Genomic DNA, 14,553 nt, shown 5'->3' with positions numbered 1-14,553 from the left:
CAAAGCTAACAAAGGGGTCACAAACTCACAAGCTTACAATACTACAAGTTTTTAAGAATCCAGAATCTTTGATTCAAAAGCACCTAACTAAATTGATCAAGCAGTCAAACCAACTAAACCCGCTAAAAACAAAAGACCGAGAGAGAGTGTGAGAGGCAGAGATATACAAAGTGAGACACCAAACCCAACCCAACCCCTACGGTTACATCTAAAGTAGACAAACACAGCCATTATCCTACTACGTCAACCCAAAAAAAAAAAAAAATAAGAATAATAGACTTTTCTTCTTCTTTTTTACGCTAACAGTGATATGATGAATATGATACAATCTTTTCCTCCCATCAAAGATAAAAAAACCAAACCCATCCACTCTCTAATATTTCTCTGCCCCCAAGCCTGTACGGTCATCATCCTTCCTTCACCTCCCAAATCCTCTTCTACTCTACCTCCATCTTTCCAACGCCCTGTTTCCACCATAAAAACCATCACCCCGATTACATATACAACTAGAGATCCCTATGTATGTTTCAAGGCAGCACCAACTATCAGCATATATATATATATATATATATAACAAACTACCCAGGATATTGACCAGCAACATTCAACATGCCAAAATGGATATAAGGAAGATGTTGTTGACAACACATATGTTATTTAGATTAACAGTGAATGATAGCGATGAACTTACATATTTGTCAACATCAACCCTCTTGTACACTAGACTCTAGGTCCGATCTGATCCAGATGACGAAGAGCTGTCACTGTCCGAATCTGCACGCCCAACACAGAGAGGGGTTTAGTAATAAATTTTTTTCACATTAGCAATATATCAGAGGACATGTTAGATAACTCAGAGAGCAGCATGTACCACTAGAAGAGCTGGAACCACTGGAAGAGCTGCTTGAACTACTTGATCTGCTTGTCTCATTGTTTTGCTTCTCCACTTGCGAAGGTAATGGTGTAGGAAGTGTCTTTTTAGCTGCGGTAAGAATTATTATCCCTAAGTTGTTCATACCAAAGAGAGGGAAGTTATATATCTATATATAAGAGCCCGGCAAAATTACCTGTGTTGCCACCCTCCCTAGAAAACTCATGTGCCGCTGGTGCTGGAGCCTGCAATCAAGAGGAAAAACAAACAAATATGAGCATACAATTTCAAGTAAAACAAGAAAAGCAAATAACAAAAGGAGTAAAATTCTCAGGATAACTACCATCTGTTGTTGGCTATTCCTCTCGGCTTCTGCTCTAGCTTGAATAGCTAGCTCAGCTTTTCTCTTTTTCTTGCTCAAGCCCTTTTTGTAGTTGGTTACAAATCTGTCCAACTCCCACAAGGTCTCTGGATCAACACTATCAATATCAACCTCAATTTCTTCATCCCGTAGCTTCACAGCAGTATTCCTCTTGTTAACAATTTGTACAATTGCATCTAGTTTATCTGGAGGCAAGTTTTGCAAGTGGCCACTTAGCTTCTGCTTCTCCTCATATGTCATATCTCTTTTATTTGGTTCGTTGGCCTTTGGCTTCTTCAGAGCAGGTGTCCTTCCAGAAGGTGTTGCACTAGTTGGTGTTCTTCCAGGTGTTGTAGTTGGTTGGCGATTACTCCAGTCTGCTCTGTCTATCGTATTCCTCACATTAATCGGTGGTGGCGGCATTGTAGGACCAAGTCTAGACCTCATTGTATGAGTTGGAAGATTCATTTCATAACCAGTGACAAATCTCATTTCGCGATTGTAGTCTGCCTCTATTACAGCCCATCTTTCCTCAAAGATCTGTAATAGTGTTTCCGCCATGACATGAACATCTTGTCCTGGTGGGTTGTAAGTCATGGCATTGTGGAAAGTAAGTCTAACATCATCTGCAAATTCTCTTGGTGACTTGTACATATTTTTTGTTAACGCAGACTTTATAGTTCCCAAATCCATAGGGTGCTCGATAATGGTGAAGTAATCATGCAAACCTAGACCCTTCACGTCTACTGGAGCATTAAACACCCAACCATGCTTATGTTTCATCAGCCTTTCAAGAAGAGCACTGCAATGCTTGAAAACTTTAGACCCTGCACTAAACCCATGCCCAGCATCTCCTCCGTGCTTCTTCGCACTTGATTTTGATTTCTTGTTACTCTCCGCAGGTGGTAACTTGTCACCAAGTAAAAATTCTGAAGTTCTATAAAACTGATTTGCCTTGGGCGTTCTTTTCTCTTTCTCCACATGCTCATGGACTCCCTGAGTATTCTCCAACACTGATATGCTTAGTTGATTTACAGGCCTTGGTGCTCTGATGACCTCACGAGGAAGTCCAGCTGAGGCAAACCCAGAGAGAATCCTTCCTCCACCATTATTAATAGCAGTGTTAATCAAAACACGAGAATCATTGTATGCACCAATCTCACCCTCTTTATCCTCTATCTTCTTTACCATACCTCTGACCACGTTAAGCTGATCCTCAAGCTTCTTCCTGATCTCCTCTTTCTGTTGCTTCGTTGTGGAAGCTACATGTATCCTAATACGACCATCTGCGTCCTCCTCCATAGGCATGCTTCCAGCAGCAGTAGCGTGAGCAGAATCAGAGGTAAGGCCTGCGGGCTGTTGGGCATCAGTGGCATCTCTTTCAACAAGATTTTCAGGGTGAGCTTCTTTTATCAGATTATCTGCATCTACCACGTGGACATATTCCTCAGAAGACACTTCAATGGGATTCTTATCAACAACAAGTGTATTGACATCTTCCACTGATAGGGAATGAGAAGGTACTTCAATAGGGTTCTTGTCAACGATCACAGTAGTACCATCTTCTTCTTGGGCAAGGCTTTTAGGAGGTTCCTTGATAGAGTTTTCATCAACAACCACTGTATTGACATCATCTTGTGCTTTGTGGCTTTCAGAGGGTGCATCTACAGACTTGTCGCCTACAATAGTGTTCACAACATCATCCTGACCCAAAGGAACGTTCTTATCCGTGGCATCATCCTGAGGTTGGGCATGAGAAAAAGCTTCCACAAGAGGCTTGTCAATGACTTCATCACCAGGCAGGCTGTCTGAACGTGCTTGAGTTGAGTTTTTGGCTATACCAGCCGCATTGTCTTCCTGAGAATTAGCCCCCTCTTGGACAGAATCCTTCACCAAGACTATAGGATCCACGGACTCTGGAGCTAGAGTTTCAGGAGGATTCAAATCATTGTTATCATTGTCGTTTTCTAAATTCCCCTCTGGTTTCTCGATGGCAAAGAAGGGCGACTGTTTTCTTTGACCTTTGCCTTTCCTCTTATAAACTTTAATGATTTGCTTCTCTCTAGCTCCATCGATTCCTTCTCCTCCGTTAACAGGCTCCGACGCCATACATATACTTCAGAAACCCTAATTTCACGCTCTTAATTTTGCCCTAAATTGATTGATGCCTTTTTTTTCTTCACTTGTCCCGATTAATACTGTCAGAAAGCCCACAAATCAGCCGAAATCAAATCTTCCACCGTGAAACCCTAATTTCCAGAACGATTCCGAGAGAGTGTGCAAATTTGTGAGACTGCACAACAAGGCCCACGAAATTAGGGTTTCTGAATCAAATTTGACGCAGCAAGTAGATGCCGACTATATACGATTCAAAATTCCCAGGATAAGAAGAACAGAGACAATTAGGTCATTCGAATCTCAGAGCTTTGAGATCGACACGAACCAAACCTTTGGGAAAAAAGAAAAAGAAAAAGGGAGAAAACTTTCTTCAGGAAACGGAACCAGTAGAAAGGTAAGGGAAAGCAAGAATTGATCTGGAGAAAGGAGAAATTGGATGAAGCTTTTTTACCTCAGCGAGCTTGGGAGAGAGAAGGCGCCGCAAGAGCGAGGAAGAAGAAGAAGGAGAAGAAGAAGCAACCCAGCGTTAGATTTTTTCGGCTCGTTTACTCGACCCGATAGCTTTTTTTAGGTTTGGGCCTAATAACAAACCAAATCAATTTCCCAAATATGATAGTATCTATAATAATCAAATTAAAATAAATAAATATACTTCTCAACAACAACAATAAAATCTTGCTTAAGATAATATTTAAATAATAGTACCATTTTCCCCAAAACATTAATTCCCATGTATATATAATTATATATCCATAATTTATGAGAGATATTTAAGTGAAGGAGATATTAATAGATTAAAGACTATTTGCTAAAATTAGGACAACATACAGTATATTTTTTAATAAATTTGATAAAAATCATAATATTCTTTCCTGAAATGTTAAAAGTTTGAGCGTGAGATAATTTGGTAATAGTTATTAGTTACGATGATGGAGTTCGACCATGCATATTTTTCTCTCTTCCAAATTATGTGTAATATACTAGCTAGCTAGCGGACTATGCAACTGAATACAATAAATTGTGTTGCCAGCATGCAGCTCTATATATAGTCATGGGAAAACAAAGTATGTATCTCACAGTTCTGTGTTGTTAATTTCATGTTTGATATATAATGTTTATCATAATACGTTACATATGTCGAGCTAGCAAGCTGTTTTAGGTGACGCATCTTTCTTATTTGAAGATTAGAGCTCGAATACATTACACCATTAGGATTAAGTTAAAAGGTTTTTAATCTTATTGAACCTTTCTCTCAAAAATGGCATTACATAGTTATACATTCTTCTAGGTCAGTGATGCCTCGGGTCAGGACCGCCAGGACTAAGTCGCTTCGAATCAAGAGTATTTCCAAGGATCGTCTCTTCGCCTTCTGATCTCACCTTCACCTCTTTTAACCTCTCAAAAAGCTCTCGTCTAATCTGTTCCAAACGGACTCGACCAGGAAAACTCTCTTCCGCAACCAAACCTCGATAGTGGTGCACCGAGGTTAATTTGAGTAATAGAATTAGCAACACCAAACAAACCCATAACTTGAGACTTACCATATATAAGTGACTTCCTCTTAAATCTTGAAGGTAATAAGCTAAATATAAAGTCTTTGAAGTTTAAAGGTTGATCTCCATATACCCTCAACATCAATGGTTTATATAGGAAGCTAAAGCCTTACTGAGTGTTCATTCACCAATCTATATTTAAGTTGAAATCTAGTCAGATATAATATAGCTTCCCCTATACATCCCTAAATTCATTTGATCCTCAATATGTCATGTATTATATATTTCTCTAAGTAACACTTGCAAGGTCATCATCACTTATTTGCGTTTGCATTATATGATATTTGTCATGTTTTGGGGGTATAACGTATACCTTTCCATAGATGCCTATATTTTAATGGCGAACGTAGTGACGTAAGGTTTAATTTCTTTAATTTTCTAAAAAGTAAAAACACACAAAAACATAACTTACCACCAAACAAAGAGCAAGCATCTGATTAATATAGCTGTGAGGAAAAATAGAAGAAATTGCAATTCATATCCATGCCATTTTTACTCCCACCATAGGTCTTTCCATAAAATATATAACAAATCAAAAGCAACTGGAGTTTTATAGTAATTCCATAGAACCCAAATGTATAGTAACTACAAAATCATTTATAAAGGATATGTAGCAAAATGTCAAAATCTCTTTAGCTTTTTGGTTGATGGAGTGAAATGGATAACCAATGAAGACAGACGCATGACGTTTTCAGAGTTGGGAATGTATGCATAGAAAAGGTGGTGGAGACCAATCTATAACCTTTTTTGGATAAAGAACCAATCTATAACCTTAAACGATGAATATATAAGTCCACCAAGACATATTATATAGTTTTATTTGATGTATAATAGCGTAAGTGGTTACGGCCACGTCCACTTCAATTGGTAGAGCATGTCGACGACACAAGAAGCTGATTATAGAAGCATCAATAGACGAAAAGAATAAAGCACGTCAAAGTGGTGACGTTTCATGAATTAACTAATTTTTGTTGCAGTGAAACAAATCGTCTATATGCACTAAACTAAGTTACAAAATTACTTATATGATTATATCATGTAATCTTATGCCACTGTACCATTTCCGGGTCCATCTTCAAAATTAGCATGTTTCAAGAAGAATGTTAGACTCTATTCTATCATTTCAAGCGAGTTAATATGATAATGAGGTGAATATATCAAGCCAGTTATATCACCCAGCAGGGAAGTTAGATACTAACCTCACAAGTCATAAACACATATAAGCAAGTAGCATGCAGACCAAAACACCTCGTATAACTGTTTCGGGTGAAGATTCACCTAAGGTTTAAAAATGTCTACAAAAACCAGTTTATAACACAAAGCGAGAAACGAAGCTAAAACGGTTCCACACTGCTAGTGGGAATCCATTGTTATAATTTAAAAGCAACAACCATCAAGAACAAATCTTCGCAACATTCTGATATCCATGTCGGAAGAAAGACAAAACACAGAACTGCTCATTTCTCATCTTCATCACTCGAAAGCCCGAGTTCTATTTTCACCTGCTTATCCTCTTTGACGGGTTTGTCGGAGGAGCCTGATGATTCTGAATGTTTTGTGTCATCCCCGTCACCCGTTTTCTTTACAGGTTGCTGTTCTTCCTCTGTTGGTTTCGGACCAGCATCTTTGCTTCCTGATGATTCTTGTTCCACCACGGAGGCTTTCTTCTCGGTTTCATCAGGCTTCTTGTAACTAGATAGAACGCGTTGGAGCTCATCATTCAGATGCAGAGCCTCGAAAAGGACTCCCTCGTCGTCTGTTGTGCTCTCTATGATCATTTGAATTAACGGCTGACATTGCTTACATTTCTCCATCAGGCTTACCGTTAGATCGTCCTGTAACCGTAACATATAACCTCATTACTTACTTTTGACCAGTAATAGTATCAATGAATACTCAAAACACACATAGCTGAAAAAGAGTAATGTTTTTTTATAAAGCTTAATGAGCAGACAATGCAAAAGGTTACCTCTGTGTGATTAGGCTTCCCTTCAGTATTCAACATGCTAGAGAGTAACTCGAGGCTGTTCCTTGTAATCTCAATCTGTTCTTTCTTATCCTCTATCGATAAGTTCCCAAAGTTATAATCAATACCTTCATCATCCCCACGAGCCTGTTCTTGATTAGGAACCGGATAGCTACCAGGTGGAGGAACTGGAACAGGCCGTTGCATAAGAGACTCCAGAGAGGTTTGTCCCGGCATTGAGTTCTCTTCACCACGAGCGTTTAAACTGTTCACGCCTTCTAAGCTCTAAGAGAAACCACAAAGAGGAATAAGAAAAACAGAGAATGACACAAAATAACAAAAAAACGTCTTTTGCATGATAAGCAAATCAGATTCAGGAGAGATTTTAGTACCATATAAGTCTGATGAAAAACAGGAAGATAAGTAAGATCTTGGGATTGTCCCCAAGCTCTAATAAGCTGAAAAGCTCGCTTCCTGTTCTCAGGATCAGCTTCACCGTTCTTGACTAACCAAACCATCTCATCAAGAACCTTCTCAGAAGCAACTTCAGAGAAAACCTTCTCGCAGTTCATAGCACAAGCTTCCAGAAGCTCAAGGCTCAGCCTTTGGCTCACAGGGCTCCTACCTGAGATCTTCCTCTTGATAGCTCTAACAATCTCGGTGCCGTTAAACTCGTCGTTGTTAATCTGAGCACAAATCCTCATGTTCATTCCCCAGTTGGGCTCCTCCAACGTCTCTAAAGTAGCTTCATCAACCATCTTCGATTCCAAGGTCGGAGCTTGAAGCATGTCTTTCACTTTCTCACTAACCATTCTGCTCATCTGAGCTCCACCAGTCTTCAGCTTCTCTCCCCATTCCGCTATCTTCAATTTGTCCATACTCTTGTGATCCCCACCTACACAATTAACCCCAAAAATTCTCTAATTTCACGAAGCCCTAAAAAAACCCTAATTTGATTTCCGATTCGGTTTCGAGTCTAATATTTAAACAGCACGCAATCGTAAACTCTGAATCAAGATGAATCAACCAATTATTTCCAAATCTAACGAGCAAAGATCAGGGAAGGCAAAAAAAAAAAAAAAATTACAAATAAATTAGATCTATGATCTATCAGAAGTGATGATCCTTGACACTAGAGAAGAAAATATAAATTGAAAATTGAATCAATGAAAAAGTGAGAACCTGAGATGAAGTTTCCAACAGATGATCCAAGTCAAAGTTTTTCTTCGCAAGTTGTTGTATGTGTTTGATATTTTGTCTTTGATTATTTAAGCTTCAATCTGCAAATCTGTAGGAACGAAATGTTCAGCAGGGAAACAGAGAGAGAGTGTTAGAAAAAGAGAAGATGAACACGTGGCATGTTGACGAAGCTAACTCGAACTTCTTGTCAGGACTTTTCTTGTTGGGGTTAATGTGATCAATTACTTAATTCAGGATGAAAATTCGAACAGTAAAAAATAGTTGCGAGGCTAATTTGAACATTCTTTAAAAGTTTAGACTCTTTTTTACAATATTTGGAAATCACGAGAGTTTTATGACCGACGAACCCATAAAACACTAGTTCGACCACGGCGGCGAAGGAGTCCATTCCGATTAAAGTCATTAGCATTTAACGATGGCCTCCATCACGAATTGGGTCCGATACATGGCTCACAAGCTCGAGTACTCTCTCACTCTCAGCCTCAAGGTTCTTTCTTATAACTCTCTTCTATCACTCTGTGACTCAGGTTGCATTTGCCTTACAGGATTTATGGATTTTGAACTTTCTTACTCTCTCTGTGTAATTTATAAAAAATTGGTTTTGGATTTGATTAAATTGACTAGGGTTTCTGATTTTATTTTTCCTTCCAATTTTGATTTATCTTAAGGGAATTGCTTCCATAAAGCGCCATTGTTCAAGAAATTTTGCTTCTTTCGAGCTATGCAAACAAAATAGTTATGCTTTTCGTTGGTGATTGTAACTATAATAAAAGAGCTCACTTTGATGTTAAAAAAGAAAAAGAAAAGGGAAATACTTTATGCTAAGGGATCATTTCTTTAATATGATCAGTTTACGTTTAAATCCAGTGACCTTAAAAAAAACCTTCATGATTGTTATAGTCCTCTGCTTTATCTTCTGCTGCACCTCAAGGCTCAAGCCGTTTCTTTCAGTTCATTGAGTTGTAAGTGTGCATGTATAATCTCTTTTATTTACCATCCTTGTGGGTTACTCTGTCTGTTCAGAAACATACTAGAGAGAAGCTCAGTGACCGGGAACTCTTTGGTGTAGTCGTGAAGAATCTATTTTATGGAAAGATAACCTACTTACACAACTCCAATAAAGGACAAGAGATGGCCCCAACCATGGGATCAAATGAAAACACGCTACTTGTCCGTAAGCTACCAGTTGTTGATACAAGGTATCTTTCTTGGCGTTAAGGGTTTGTCTTTTGAGTTTCACTTACATAAACCTTGAAGTTACCGCTTCGTGTTTCATGAAATGTGACTCTGTACTCTGTAGTTGCACTGCTGGACTGCTAGTTATCTGAATGGGATAAAGTCATGAACTTTAGATTATTTGTGTTTTCTTTCTTTGCTTCTAAATTTCCATTAGCTATATCTTACTAGGGGTTTTTAGATTATTTTTATTGACTTTCGCGCATTTCGAGGTTGTAAGTAGGCATAAGGAATCTAGGATTGACATTGGAGTTTGTATTTGAAGTCACAACTGTAGACAAGAGTACGATTTTTGTGAGGAGAGCTAAGTTTCTCAGTTTCCTTGATCTTGAGTCACAAAAGAAATAGATTTTTGTTGTTTTGCTCTGAATCCTCTGATAAATAGTGGGCGTATGTATGTCAGTCTACCTACTTTGATTGGACGGAATTGATTAGGTTGGCACCGATGAGTCCATTGAAAATGTGAATTTTGCATTTCAGCTTTTTGATGTATCTAAACATCAGCTGAATCCCCCCAAGTTCTCAAGCCTTATCTAATCCTGTGCATGGTTATTACATATGAGTGATGCCCATCTGACTTTTGTGGTTTTGTCTAGGTACGTATTCATTGGGGATGCTGTTGTCTTGAAGGACCCGAATGAAACAAATAAGTATATAGTCAGAAGATTGGCAGCTTTAGAAGGATCTGAAATGGTTTCTAGTGATGCAAAAGAGGAGCCTTTTGTTCTTGAAAAGGATCAGTGCTGGGTTGTAGCTGAGAACCAAGAGGTGAAATCTAAGGTACACCATAACACGACACACTTGCAAAAGTCCGGCTCCCTTACAGTTATCTATGTAGCGCTCTTGCAATGATGCGTTACACAAGAGAAACTGAAACTCTGTATACTTTTGGTACGTTTGAGTAGGAAGCATATGATAGTCGAACATTTGGTCCGATTTCAATGACGGACATAGTAGGAAGAGCTATATATTGTCTGAGGACAGCTGTGGATCATGGTCCAGTAAGTAACAGGTAAGAGAAGAGGTTATCATCTCCTATCAGCTTTTAATCTTTCTCTTATTCTTTTCTTACTGAGATAGAGAAATAAACCCTGTTTGGTCTGAACAGTGAATTTGCCATGGAAGAGGATTCTCCAATCCTGGCGGTAGAACTTGATGTGGATGAAATGGCAAAAGACCACAAGGCGTAATAATAACAAGGAAACATCTCGCACCACATTTCACTGTCTCTTTGTTTCAGTTTTCTAAACTCCAATGTAGATTTCATTGGGAGATGTTTGTGGCAAATGTTGGCCCCCCTTGGTTCTAATCTTAATACGGATACTGTTTTGAGTGTTGAGGAAAAAGGTTCATTCATGGTGGCTTTATCCTCTATGAACAACCATTTTCTTTAGAGAATCCGAACCACGGTTGTAAACCGAGCTAAACAAGACTGTACCGAAAATAAAATAATATGAAATTGATTTCGGTTTGGTAGAATCGTGACCGGGAAATTAGGTCGAATTAGTTTTCAGTTATGACAATCGCTTCGGTTTTATTTTTCGGAAGTTGTCCAAAGCCCATAAAAAAGCCCAATATTAAGAATTAGAGTTTGTTGTTACAGAGAAGACAAAGAGAGGGTCGAGAAGGAAAAGGGCAATGCAAGAAGAAGCATAAATCTATCTTCTTTTCGCCGAAGTCTGTTCATGGCGATGTCGGGAACTTTCCATTTGAATTGTGATTACTTCCCTGGTACTTCACTATCCTCTCTCTCTCTCGCTCTTTCTCTAACATGTCGTTGTTAATTTTGTTTTTATGTATATGTATAATTGTCGTTGATAATTTAGTTAAGCCTTCTCTATATGTTTGCTGGGAAGATTGTTGCTGGGTTCTTCTTTAAATTCTCATTGAGCACTCACTGTTTTATGCATTAGTCACTATAGGCGGAAACGGCGGTGTGTTAAGAAAATATGATTTTTGTTTTGTTGTCCACCAGTTGTTCGATGAAATGTTTCTGAGAGTATAATATATAATATACTTCGGCTTATTCGTGTGTGGACTGTTTACATGCTTCTGTTTACTTATTTGTTGGTATTTTTAAGCTTACTTTTTGAGGTATATTTGCTTGGTAAAAACACAGGTTGTACACTTTCAGACAGCCGTTGCTTCTCTAACTCTGCTGTTTCAAGAAGAACGCTTGCCATACTACCTTGGTCTTCCTGTCTGGATCACAAGAATGGGCGTCTGAAATCTATCCGCAGTACTAGTTCTTTTGTGTGCCGAGCTAGTTCTGGCGGATATAGGAGAAATCCTGATTTCTCAAGACTTAATAAGCATGGTTCCCGTGGAGGCAACAGGCAAAACGAAGGGAGAGACGATTTTGATATCGAAAACTCTGACATGTTGTCTTCAAGAAATGGACCTTTACTCTCTCTATCTAACTCCCCCAAATTCCAAGCTACCTCATCCCCTGGACCAAGAGAGAAAGAGATTGTGGAGCTTTTCAGGAAGGTTCAAGCTCAGCTTCGAGCTCGTGCTGCTGCAAAGAAAGAAGAAAAAAAGATTGAAGAATCTTCTAAAGGGCAGGGGAAAGAAAGTGAAACTGTCGACTCCCTTCTTAAGTTACTAAGGAAGCACTCGGGAGAGCAGAGCAAGAAGCAAGTTAGCAAATTTAGCAGCCAGGGAGATGTGCATGGAGATACTGTCGACAAACAGGATCGCAATGGAAATCTTGCCAATTCAGCGAACAAAGATTATAATTCATCATCCTTTTCCAGACCAACATCAAGCTTCAGAAGAAAGTCGCCAGTACCAAGATCTAAATCACCGCCAGCTTACTCTAGCGAGGCAACTTTTGATCAGGAATCAAGTTACAGCGTAACTTGGACCCAGAAGAAGGATACAGTGGAGTCGCATGGTGAGCCTGAGAATGAGCCTGTGAATGAGCATGAGAAGGAGCCTGAGTATGAGCATGAACCTGAAAATGAGTTAGAACCTGAACCTGTGACAACTATGCTTGCATCAGAATCAGAGCAGAAGCCAGAGTCATCATCATTTTTTCAAGAGGAGGAGGATGATGATGATGTTACTCAAGAGGTGTTATCAGATGATGATGATGTTATTTTGGATGTGTTATCAGATGATGAAGAGTCTCTCGATGATGCTGACGAAGATAGTGATGAAGCTGAGGAAGAAGCCGAGGAGGAATCCGTGGAAGACTTGAGTAAACTGAAGCTGATGGAACTGAGAGGCATAGCAAAGTCACGGGGACTAAAAGGGGTTTCAAAGATGAAGAAAGCCGACCTGGTGGAGTTGCTTCGTAGTAATTCCAGCTGATTTGACAGTGAAAGAGACTCAAATACAGATGAACCCTGCTCTAGTATGCACCACTTGAAATGAGTTATTTTTCTGTTTTTTGTTTGTTTGAAATAGTACTGCTTGGTTTACTAGGATTTAATCTTTTGTCAACTCAGTTTTCGCGAGGCATTACTTGGTGTTCAGTCATGGATTTTCAAAAATCTATTACAAACCGGTTGATATTTGTTGTTTTAACATTCTATGATATATATGGTCGACTCAAATCTCTCTTAGTAGCTCCAAATTCTTGAGAAGTAGCACAAATGCTTTGAGACTCACAAGGTGTAGTTGCATATTGTTGAAGCTCATCAGAAATGGTATTAGAGTATTGTAAAAAACGTTTCTGTGGCTCAGAAACTTACTCTATTAGTCGGCCATGCTATGTCAAAAAAGTGAACTGGATTTGGCTCATCCGAGGTAGGTCCGGGACCTCGCCAGAGTTACTGATAAAGTGATAAATTGAGAAATATCATCACTATTCTCTGGTTGATTTTTCCATTTAGTTGTCACTTGTCAACCACGTTTTAATCATTTCATGCTTTTCTCATTGGTTTTATGTGTCGAAGAACCAAAGTTTTCCATTTAGTTTAGTTGATGGTGGTGATATAAATCTATAGTGGAGTCATCGCTGGATCATCGATAATATCAATGGTGCTTCTTTGGTAATAATTTTTTAGGTTATCTCGTTTTGAGTTTTATTAATGTGCAATTCAGCTTTTGTGTTTAGAAATCACTGAGTATGTTATGCATGTATAAGTATGTTACGAGAAAGTGGACCTTGATTAATCAATCTTTTTTTTTTTGTCAGTTTGCCATTACTGATAGTGAAACCAGAAGAATTTAAAATGTGCACAGAAAAAAGGGAATATGCTTTTAAAAGTATCCGACTATTAAAACAACAATATTATAGGCTTTCTTTAATTTAGCCATCCACTAAACATGTTTTAGTTACAGTACAAGACATCACCAAAGATTTTAAATTTATAATTATAAAAAGATGTTTATTAAAAGACAAAGACAAACATAAGATAAACCTCTTTATATTAAAAAACAATGATCATAAGACGTCAAATGAAACACAAACAATCATAATATACGTTAAGCTTTATAATGTACGAAAATGATTTCAGAATATATCCTATAGTAATTATATCATAACTTTTAATCAACCAAATACCTTAAGATCAAAATTTTCAAACGATACACATGATAAACAGAGGACTGGTATAAGAAAACGTAAGGGACTTTTTTTTTATTCATGTGCGTCACGAAGCAAGAAGATATACGTCCTGAACTCTCAACTACAAAATGAAAAAGGAAAAAAAAAAAATCAAAAGTCAGAAATGTCGGAGATTTCTCCAACTATAGGACTAGTAGTGAGGTGGTCAAACCAAAACTCCATGTCATGGTTATACAATTTCGAGTAGTTATAACCCTTGTCACTTCTATCTAACGAGCCCTCCCAGTTCTCTATCTTTATCTCGTTCTTCTCATGATCATCTCCTGAAATGTTGTAATCCATGGATACGACTTCTGACCAAAAGCTCTCATCTATCAATGCAGGAACATCTTTTGATGACGTCGCAGAGTCTTTGCTGTTATTATTGGACATGTGATCGTTATTGTTTCCGGATGTTGTAACCGCTGAAACGTCAGCACTACTGCTAGATTGTTGTTGTTGTTCCGGAGAGGTTGGCCTCTTTGCATCTGTAGATCGTTGTTGCTGTTCCGGAGAGGTTGGCCTCTTTACATCTGTAGTAGCAGTAACGACAGTTTCCTTGTTATCTTCATCTTGATTCTGGTGGAGTCTTTTCTTCAAATGAGTGTGCCAAACATTTTTAATTTCATTGTCTGTTCGTCCTGGCAATTTGGCAGCTATCGCAGACCATCTTACCAAAAAAAAAAAAAAAAA

General features: G+C 38.5%; 6 protein-coding genes across 9 annotated transcripts in view; 2 read left to right on the top strand and 4 right to left on the bottom strand.

Annotated features, from left to right (window-relative positions):
• On the bottom strand, positions 7 to 3,928 carry LOC104739179 (transcription factor GTE4). Of its 3 annotated transcripts, none has more exons than XM_010459449.1 (6): positions 3,802 to 3,928; positions 1,215 to 3,680; positions 1,068 to 1,116; positions 872 to 982; positions 692 to 774; positions 7 to 464 (listed from the first exon to the last, which is right to left on the bottom strand). In XM_010459449.1, exons 2-5 carry the CDS (start codon positions 3,339 to 3,341, stop codon positions 728 to 730), a joined length of 2,334 nt encoding a protein of 777 aa, XP_010457751.1. In that variant the 5' UTR covers positions 3,342 to 3,680; positions 3,802 to 3,928; the 3' UTR covers positions 7 to 464; positions 692 to 727. The 3 variants fall into 3 exon arrangements, with proteins under 3 accessions (XP_010457751.1, XP_010457752.1, XP_019091617.1); XM_010459450.2 differs by having other exon boundaries at positions 1,215 to 3,525; positions 3,802 to 3,922; XM_019236072.1 differs by having other exon boundaries at positions 1,215 to 3,922.
• On the bottom strand, positions 4,475 to 4,937 carry LOC109128854 (CLAVATA3/ESR (CLE)-related protein 3-like). The gene has a single exon (XM_019235973.1). The coding sequence runs from the start codon at positions 4,892 to 4,894 to the stop codon at positions 4,640 to 4,642; it is 255 nt and encodes an 84-aa protein (XP_019091518.1). The 5' UTR covers positions 4,895 to 4,937; the 3' UTR covers positions 4,475 to 4,639.
• On the bottom strand, positions 6,132 to 8,210 carry LOC104739176 (target of Myb protein 1). Of its 2 annotated transcripts, XM_010459446.2 has the most exons (4): positions 8,052 to 8,210; positions 7,262 to 7,764; positions 6,873 to 7,154; positions 6,361 to 6,738 (listed from the first exon to the last, which is right to left on the bottom strand). In XM_010459446.2, the coding sequence occupies exons 2-4, from the start codon at positions 7,745 to 7,747 to the stop codon at positions 6,361 to 6,363; spliced, it is 1,146 nt and encodes a 381-aa protein (XP_010457748.1). In that variant the 5' UTR covers positions 7,748 to 7,764; positions 8,052 to 8,210. The 2 variants fall into 2 exon arrangements, with proteins under 2 accessions (XP_019090778.1, XP_010457748.1); XM_019235233.1 differs by lacking the exon at positions 8,052 to 8,210 and having other exon boundaries at positions 6,132 to 6,738; positions 7,262 to 7,747.
• On the top strand, positions 8,418 to 10,726 carry LOC104739175. The gene is made up of 5 exons (XM_010459445.2): positions 8,418 to 8,556; positions 9,093 to 9,268; positions 9,902 to 10,085; positions 10,211 to 10,317; positions 10,414 to 10,726. The coding sequence occupies exons 1-5, from the start codon at positions 8,485 to 8,487 to the stop codon at positions 10,493 to 10,495; spliced, it is 621 nt and encodes a 206-aa protein (XP_010457747.1). The 5' UTR covers positions 8,418 to 8,484; the 3' UTR covers positions 10,496 to 10,726.
• Positions 10,891 to 12,243, top strand: LOC104739174 (rho-N domain-containing protein 1, chloroplastic-like; the record flags this gene model as incomplete). The annotated part of the gene is given in 2 exon segments (XM_010459444.2): positions 10,891 to 11,036; positions 11,425 to 12,243. Coding segments are annotated over 2 exon segments (865 nt in total), but the record flags the coding sequence as incomplete, so codon positions are not given.
• LOC104739173 (myb-related protein Myb4-like) overlaps positions 13,867 to 14,553 on the bottom strand; it is a 2,125-nt gene continuing 1,438 nt past the window's right edge. Inside the window, exon 3 of the mRNA XM_010459442.2 lies at positions 13,867 to 14,530. Coding sequence (XP_010457744.1) covers positions 13,972 to 14,530 — 559 coding nt within the window. The 3' untranslated portion in view covers positions 13,867 to 13,971. The remainder of the gene's footprint in view (positions 14,531 to 14,553) is intronic.

The sequence above is a fragment of the Camelina sativa genome, chromosome 14 (assembly GCF_000633955.1).
Source record: "Camelina sativa cultivar DH55 chromosome 14, Cs, whole genome shotgun sequence".
In the NCBI taxonomy this organism is placed as follows: domain Eukaryota; kingdom Viridiplantae; phylum Streptophyta; class Magnoliopsida; order Brassicales; family Brassicaceae; genus Camelina; species Camelina sativa.
Note: the sequence above shows the minus strand (reverse complement) of the source record. Positions and strands in the feature narration are given on the sequence as shown.

Excerpts from the sequence above, each read along its gene's own strand:
- LOC104739179 (XM_010459449.1), bottom strand. The coding sequence starts at position 3,341 with ATGGCGTCGGAGCCTGTTAACGGAGGAGAAGGAATCGATGGAGCTAGA. Across the intron at positions 1,117-1,214 it reads GGAATAGCCAACAACAGATG|GCTCCAGCACCAGCGGCACA; the intron begins GTAGTTATCCTG and ends TCTTGATTGCAG. Across the intron at positions 983-1,067 it reads TAGGGAGGGTGGCAACACAG|CTAAAAAGACACTTCCTACA; the intron begins GTAATTTTGCCG and ends TTCTTACCGCAG.
- LOC109128854 (XM_019235973.1), bottom strand. The coding sequence starts at position 4,894 with ATGGTAAGTCTCAAGTTATGGGTTTGTTTGGTGTTGCTAATTCTATTA.
- LOC104739176 (XM_010459446.2), bottom strand. The coding sequence starts at position 7,747 with ATGGACAAATTGAAGATAGCGGAATGGGGAGAGAAGCTGAAGACTGGT. Across the intron at positions 7,155-7,261 it reads TTTTTCATCAGACTTATATG|AGCTTAGAAGGCGTGAACAG; the intron begins GTACTAAAATCT and ends GGTTTCTCTTAG. Across the intron at positions 6,739-6,872 it reads GGAAGCCTAATCACACAGAG|GACGATCTAACGGTAAGCCT; the intron begins GTAACCTTTTGC and ends TTACGGTTACAG.
- LOC104739175 (XM_010459445.2), top strand. The coding sequence starts at position 8,485 with ATGGCCTCCATCACGAATTGGGTCCGATACATGGCTCACAAGCTCGAG. Across the intron at positions 10,086-10,210 it reads ACCAAGAGGTGAAATCTAAG|GAAGCATATGATAGTCGAAC; the intron begins GTACACCATAAC and ends ACGTTTGAGTAG. Across the intron at positions 10,318-10,413 it reads CATGGTCCAGTAAGTAACAG|TGAATTTGCCATGGAAGAGG; the intron begins GTAAGAGAAGAG and ends TGGTCTGAACAG.